This window comes from Gorilla gorilla, chromosome 1, assembly GCF_029281585.2.
Source record: "Gorilla gorilla gorilla isolate KB3781 chromosome 1, NHGRI_mGorGor1-v2.1_pri, whole genome shotgun sequence".
Lineage (NCBI taxonomy): Eukaryota > Metazoa > Chordata > Mammalia > Primates > Hominidae > Gorilla > Gorilla gorilla.
The window spans coordinates 71,638,077-71,646,203 of record NC_073224.2 but is presented as its reverse complement, the minus strand read 5'-3'; the positions used below and the strand labels follow the sequence as shown (position 1 = coordinate 71,646,203).

Genomic DNA, 8,127 nt, shown 5'->3' with positions numbered 1-8,127 from the left:
TCATGAGCCCTTAACTGATTCTCAGGTCTGATTTAATTCAATTTCTGGAGGCCTTGGAGAAAGGACTTTGACATAATATCATGATGTCAAAGTATTATGTATTATGTATCTCTTAGCATTCTCCAAAGTAATCTGTGGCCATTTACCAGAGCAGTTACACAGTGCAGAAAGAAATTCCTAGACCTTTCGGGCTCACCAAACATGCTGAATTAGTTCTAATTTTGGGCAACCAGAACATCACACATTTATTCAGAGTGGAGTCTTGTGGAAGTCAGTATAAGTGGAGTTTTGACCCAAGTCCACCACAGTGACCCCTAAACCCATCCCTTGGTTACTTCTCCCATTTCCTGAGTGTATGGCTAGAGTATTAACATTAGCAACTAGCAGAGTCAACACACTGGTTTCCTTAACTCGTTCTTTTGTTTATCAAGTTTCAATGAAAGGATACAACTGATGTTACTTTACAACGTGATAAACATTTGCAGTGTCCCAAATTACTACTATTGTTACGAGAATAAGATTGCTCAGGTTGCTAAAAGGAATTTTTAAAGTATTTCCTCTTTTGGTTGATATAGTACCTGATCACAGAGTTCTAAACTACTGCCTACCAAATTTTTCTTTGAAAAATCTACCTTTATATGTGAAATTAATATGCACATATATTTTAGATAACAGTAACTTACAGGTTTATTAAATTAGGATCTTTGCATTAAGCCCAACTCATCATTGATCAACATATATCATGCTGATAAGCATTTAGCAAAATTTGAGACTGATATTCAATAATATGTATTAAATCAGATAATCTGAGTGCTATAATAGTTTGCCTCCTGGATTTATAGTAATTTTTATTTTTAATTGAACAAAAAAACTCATTTATTCTGCTCATTTGTAAGTTATAATTTTAACTGGTAAGAATTACACAGCAGAATTTTTTTAATGGTCATTATAGAAACTAGCTTGCACTTCACCTATTTCTTGATTTTACCGAAATTTATGACCACATTAATTGGAGAAAGGAAAATAAACTGTCTTGGGAATACGCTGTACTAGCACGAAGAGATTTTCCTTCATTTCTGCAAAATTAATATTCTCTATTCATCTAATGCCTATCCACTAGATTTTTTTGTATATGTCACAGAAGTACTTTTTTCTTTTAGGTAGTATATTTAAACCTTTCAGTTATAATTATTACCACCCCCTCCACCCCCTTCCCCCCACTTAATGATTGTAAAAAGTTACATCCCTTAAGAAATATTTAGGGATAAATATGGATCAAATCCTTGAGACAAAAACCCAAACTTTATACCAAATCCTTTCATCCAAAATCTTATATTCAAATGAAGTGAGAATTCCATTAAGGAAACAATATATTTTTTTTCAACTAATTTTTATAGTTACATCAGCCTGGGCTAATTATACAGAAAATTTATACAAATACACACAAAACCAAAAATACCAAACCAAGCAACAACAAAAAAACAACCCCCAAACCCAAAAACTCTCATTCCATAAGGTGACAAATTTTACTTCTGAGAGGTAGTACAACCAACCAAATGAATACTGTACGTGCATTAACTGAGGCACTTAAGATCACCCAACCTTTTTAATTTATAACCAAATCTCTCCTCTTCAGGATTTCAGTGCTCATGAACAAGTATTATATTAGAATAATGGTCTCAATTTATTCTGACAAAATCTTACTTTGAAGTTTAGTCATTTAGACCTTAAAGTTACAAAAATAAAGTATTTCTATCTCAGGCAAGTATTTAATTTCTTAAAAGCTAGTAAGAAATGAAAAGATCAATGTGGAGAGAAGTATGATTTCTTAAAAATGGGTACATATTTTAGTTTTCTAATTGTGAAATACATTATGACCTGTAAGAACATTGTTCTTCCTATTCTATTCAGGGTCATTTTAATATGTGAGCCTTCAGCTTCATTTTGTACACTACAAACAGGAAAACATAAACATCATGAATCAGTTTAGGCAGAGATGTGATTAAGAATTGTAAAAGATGGCTTTCATAACATACATAAAATTCCAAACACTTTGCATGTGAAAATTTTCTGAATTATTAAGCAGTAGGGTGATCTCAGTGAGACTTGGCTTCATATGAAATGTTTCCATTAAAATTTTAAGTTTGCCTTAAAACAAAAAAAACTTGGAAAGCAAAGCTCCCAAACCAGCTAAGTTAGAAACTGCTCAGTTTCTGAATGAAAATGACACTGTTTTTTATTTTTACTCTACTGAATTGAAAGAAAAGAAAAAGAACTACAGTTGGTATAGAGAACTATTAGGCCATCTATACAGACACCTGAGAACCAATTCTTCTCTACGTTTACCATCTTCTGTAGCCACTTGCTTCTGCTTTGTTATTCACTGACATTTCAACTCTTTCAGTTACTGTATCTTCAGATGCTGACTGGACATGGCTTTCTGACTGTCCTCCAGTGTAGGTGGGGGTGCTGTACTTTAAAAGGATAGATTTAAACTGCATCAGAGGTGCATCTGTGCGTACACCCATTGGGTCAAAATGAGTTCGGCTTACTCGAAAGCCTGCTTGAGATAAATAGCACAAAAACTTTTTTAACCTGCAACAAGGAAAGGAAAGAAAAAATAATCAGGTTCTTGTATTTTTATTTAAATCACAATATTATTAAAATATAAAATATATATACTTTGTCATTCACTGGGTGTCTTACTTTGGCATATTCATTCCTTTAATGCTGTGTCTGTGAATGTTGTAATAAAAGGGAGGATGTTCAGTACTGACATCAGTCTTTTGCTTCTTGCCTAAATTTGTGATTATTTCATTACTTTTTCTCTTTCCTGCAACATACACATACAAAGTTAGCATGCTCTTAAAAATTACAAGCCAAATACTTTTATAACTATATATTTATCTCAAGTCTAAATCCTGACACATTATTTCAACCTGACTATCCAATCTTAATTCTTATAATTTATTCTATTTTCACTGTCCTTCACTTATGTAATTTTCATATTAAACTGCTGAATCAGAACTTCCTTTCTACCTTCTTCAACTTCAAGCCACACTCTATTTCGTCTCCTGTAGGAAGCCATCTGTGAATCTGGGGCTAGTCACTTCATAGATTTCATTGTTGTTAATACTACACTACACTACTCAGAGTTTAAGTTGTCATTTTTTTTTCTTTTCTTATAGTTCCTTAATGTGTGTAAGTCCTTTCTCCCCAAGTTACATTCTAAGTTCCTAAGGACAATGTCTTTCATTTTTATACCTGTATTTCTACTGAGTGATCAGTATTGGATACATAGTGGGTCTTTAGTAATCACAAAACAAAGAAAAACAACACAAAGTCTTGAGAGTTTGGACACAGAAACTGACATAAGGTCAATGTTATGATCTCATTGCCTATTTCTCATCACAGCACTTAGCTTTTTCATTTTGAGTGAAAGGAGGCCAGCTAAGATTCTAGAACTGTATCCTTCCAAAAATCACAACATGAAAACAACTGAGATATCCGATACTATAATGAGATTTTGCCTGGTGTTCAACCCTTGATTATTTATATATGAACGTTATGGTCAAATCTTATTTCTTCAGGGAAAGTAATTAACATCTGCTTAAGCAAAATATTCAGAAGGTGCCAGGAGCAGTAGCGTACACCTGTGCTACTGGGACCCAAGTCCCAGCTACTTGGGAGGCTGAGGTGGCAGGATGGCTTGAGCCCAGGAGTTTGAGTCTAGCCTGAGCAACACAGTGAGACCCTGTCTCTTAAAAAAAAAAAAAAGTATTTAAAAGGCAAAGTTGATACATAAAAATAAATTACATTCAAAATAAATATAAATTATTGCTGAACTGTTGCCTCTTTACATAAAAACATAAAGCAAAAAGGGCAAACTGGGATCCATCCATCAAATCAGAATTATAATTTGAAATCTAAAATTTGAAATTGCATGAAATCTGATGAGGCACCTAGTCAAAGGATAGATATCCAGATTTAGTACAAGTTCTAGGAGCATCTGAGGCAAAAAATCTGATGTAATACGTTAATAGTGAGTATCATCAGCAGTATATAGATTTTTTTTTTTGGCCTGGTAATTTCTTCTTTTTTAAAAAATAATTTCAACTTTCTTTATCCATTAAAGGGTATATGTGTAGGTTTGTTACGTGGGTATATACCCACGTATATACTGGGGTAATGCTGGGGTTTGGGGTCCCAACAACCCCAGCACCCAGGCAGTGGGCATAGTACCCAACAGGTGGTTCTTCAGCCCAGGCCACATCCCATCCCTCCCCCATCTAGTAGTCCCTAGTGTCTATTATTCCCATCTGATGTCTGTGAGTACCCAAAGTTTAGCTCCCACTTGTAAGTCAGAACATGGGGCTTTGGTTTTCTGTTCTTGCATTAGTTTTATTAGGATAATGGCCTAGAGTGCCATCCATGTTGCTGCAAAGAGCATGATTTTGTTCTTTCTTATGGCTGCATAGTATTCCTTAGTACATATGTTCATTTTCTTTATCCAATCCGTTGATGATGGGCACCTAAGTTGATTCTGTCTTTGCTATTGTGAATAGCACTGCAATGAACATATAATGTATCTTTGACAGAATGAATTATTTTCCTTTGGGTTTGCATAGTACTATCATTTTAAGATTTTATGTGTTGACCAATGGTCTTAGAATAACCATATAATTTAAAAGTTACAGAAGAGCCCACAAAACTTAGTCTAATTTCCTTAATTTACTTATGAGAAAGGCTCACAGATTAAAACCAAATTTTTTTTGAGATGGAGTTTGGCTCTGTTGCCCAGGCTCACACAATCCTTACACTATCCTCCCACTTCAGCCTCCTGAGTAGCTGAGATTACAGGTGTGTGCTACTGTGCTCTTGGCTTTTGAAAATATTTTTAAAGCTTATTTATGTTTTACTTTATTCTAAAAAGGATTTAAGACAATTTTGCTGAATGGGAGGGACCTGGCTGAGTTTATATAACAACGCCTGCAGTAAGATAATGCTCTTAAATCTAATTTTTTTTTTTTTTTTTTTTGAGACAGTCTCGATCTGTCACCCAGGCTGGAGTGCAGTGGTGCAATCTTGGCTCACTGCAGCCTCTGCCTCCTGGGTTCAAGCAATTCTCCCACCTCAGCCTCTCAAGTAGCTGGGATTACAGGCTTGCACTGACACACCTGGCTAATTTTTGTGTTTTTCGTAGAGATGGGGTTTCACCATGTTGGCCAGGCTGGTCTTGAACTCCTGACCTCAAGTGATCTGCCCAACTTGGCCTCCCAAAGTGCTGGGATTACAGGCATGAGCCACTATGCCCAGCAAATCTAATATTCTTTACAGTGTATCATAATGCTTCTTTGTCTTCCCTCCAACAGAGAAATTAGGTAGAATGTATCAATTTAAGTTGTCAAATTAGTTGAAGATGCCAAATGAACATGGCTGTTGCAAAGAGTATGCAGTAGTTATTTAAACTATATACTATTAAAAGAAATTTAAGTTTCCTTGTCTTTGAAGGTCAACATTAAACTGTTGAGCAACTAATAAAAAATTATAGCTGATAACTAAAGGCCACTGCTCTTTCAAACTTAACACTCTACAATCTTCTTTTCATCTGTACTCAAAAAACACATCTAGAATCTAAAGTTTTTTAAAAAGCAAAACAAAACCTTAGACATTAGGGCACTGATATTTTAAATCTTAACATCCTTTAATATGAATTTACAGTGTCTACCACAGCTATATTTAAAGTATGCACATATCCTAAATTATATGAAAGGCCATAAAATAAATTCTTTTGGCTGAAGAATGAGGTCTTCTGGTTAATAAATGGAATTGCTATAAATCATATATTAATGAGCAATTTTTAAAAGAATTAGAATAAAATTTTATCTTAACTATAAAATTATGTATAACTTTATCATATATAATTTGATCTTATTTTATTCACATGGTTCAAGATCATACAGTTCGTTCAAAGGGATAACCATATATTAGAGATGTGAACAAAGCATATGTTAACAGAAATTTCCAATGTGTGAATGCTGATAAACAAGTTTTACTACAGTTTTGTTGTCATATAATACGAAATGTATTTTTAAGTATGCTACCATGGCAATCTCTTCTCTTCCTACCCTTTTGCTATATGCCTTTTTGACCTGATATGTACATACGTACACACATATATGCATACATACCTTGTGCAATGTAATTATCTGTTGTGGTGTCATCTGTAGTTTTAATAAATACACCATTTTCTTCTAAAAAATAAAGCAAATGGGAAAAGAAAATTTTACAGAACGACATAAAGCAACAACTCAGTTTAAATAAAAGTTTATGAAATTCCATCCACACTATTTTCACGAATATGCAAGAGATTCTGTGGCCAAACTGAACTGCAAAAATTACATTTTTAACCCTCTATAATAGCAGTTTCTAATTATTTATGAGAACACTAGGATATTCAATAGGCTCATCTTTATATCAATAGTCAGATACAACTACAAAATTGGCTGTTTGTACTAAACAGAAAAAACACATAGCTTTACTGAATGAGAAGTATAAATGTAGTTTCTGTGTCTCCATAGATATAACAATTTTTGGTCACAACACTCCTTGAAATACCAAAAGTTTCTTTCTCTAGAAAGCACATCTAGGGTAATAAAAATCACAAAGGACCTTTAGTGTTTTTTTTTTTCTTTTTTAAAATCTAGTAAAATTAAAAACACACAAAAAAGGAGGTTATCTTTAAAAAAAAATTATCAGGGCATGGTAGTTCACGCCTGTAATCCCAGCCATTTGGGAGGCCAAGGTGGGAGGACTGCTTGAGCCCAGGAGTCTGAAATCCGCCTGGACAATATGGTGAGACCCCATCTCTAAAAAATATTAGCCAGGTGTGGTGTGCATGCTTGTGGTCCCAGCTACACAGGAGGTTGAGGCTGAGGCAAGAGGACTGCCTGAGTCTAGGAGGTTGAGACTGCAGTGAGCCATGTTTGTGCCACTTGTATTCCAGCTTGGGTGAAAAAGTGAGACCCAGTATCCAAAAAAAAAAACAACAAAACCAACAACACTATTCATCATTCACCTATTCATCTCAGGCCTGATTACAAGCCTCAATAAAACTATGTAATTAAAAAAAAAACTTAACCAGATTATGATCAGACTCATTAGAGAAGATTTACTAAAAACACACTATTTATAATTATATTGGTTTTATTATAACATCAAATACAATTGAAAAAGATACAGTATTTTTGGTAAGCAGTTTAAAACTAGTAAGCTAGCATTCAGTTAGTCACCTTGCTTGTTGAGATTTGAAGGTGCATGAATTGAAAACTGACTTTGAGGCGTACACTCTGATTCAAAGATTAATGTCTTTATTAGGGTCTGAATGTCATCCAAACCATGATGAAGAGATTCAAATAGCATTCTTTTGAGGAATCCAGTATTGAAAAGGGAACTTGACCTGAAAAGAAAAGAATATACAGAGAACTGGGTTTGAAAAATGTTTCTCTTTAAAAAGAAAGTCTTCACAATTTAACTATAAGTAAGATATATAATTAATTATATGACAGAGTAATACTTAAATTCAAAAAGAATGTATGATTTAATTTAAAACTGTTTATTTTCTTTATTATTATTATTCTTTTTTGAGATAGAGTCCCGTCCTGTTGCCTAGGCTATAGTATTTTATTATTTTTTAATAGAGATAGGGTGTCATCATGTTGCCCAGGCTGATCTCAAACTACTGGGCTCAAGGGATCCTCCTACCTTGGCTTCCCAAAGTGCTGGAATTACAGGTGTGAGACACCACACTCCTGGCCTAAAACTTTTTATTTTCTATTTGCCACTCATTTTTATCATATCAGTTCTCTAAACTAGTAGCATTAGTCAAGGAAACTTAATTAAGTCAACAAGAATCTATTGAGGCTGGGAAGGGGAGAAGGGAGAGGGTGATGAAGAGGGGTAAAAGAATATAAATGTATTTATTACCACTGAAGTGTATACTTAAAAATGGTAAAGAAGAAAAATGTTATATGTGTATGTTACCTTAATAAAAAAATAATTTATTGAGCTCTCATAAGGTACACAGTACTGTGGTACACAGAGGGTGTGTGGAGGATATACCAAAAT

At 34.0% G+C, this 8,127-nt stretch overlaps 1 protein-coding gene across 2 annotated transcripts in view; it reads right to left on the bottom strand.

The window, feature by feature from the left end:
• Window positions 1–401: 401 nt before the first annotated feature.
• The window catches only part of TRMT1L (tRNA methyltransferase 1L), a 39,509-nt gene continuing 31,783 nt past the window's right edge, over window positions 402–8,127 (bottom strand). For both annotated transcript variants that reach the window (XM_019027958.3, XM_004028048.4), the window contains exons 12-15: window positions 7,293–7,459; window positions 6,192–6,254; window positions 2,707–2,833; window positions 402–2,595 (exon numbers count right to left, since the gene is read on the bottom strand). In XM_019027958.3, the coding sequence (XP_018883503.2) occupies window positions 2,343–2,595; window positions 2,707–2,833; window positions 6,192–6,254; window positions 7,293–7,459 (610 nt within the window). In that variant the 3' untranslated portion in view covers window positions 402–2,342. The remainder of the gene's footprint in view (window positions 2,596–2,706; window positions 2,834–6,191; window positions 6,255–7,292; window positions 7,460–8,127) is intronic.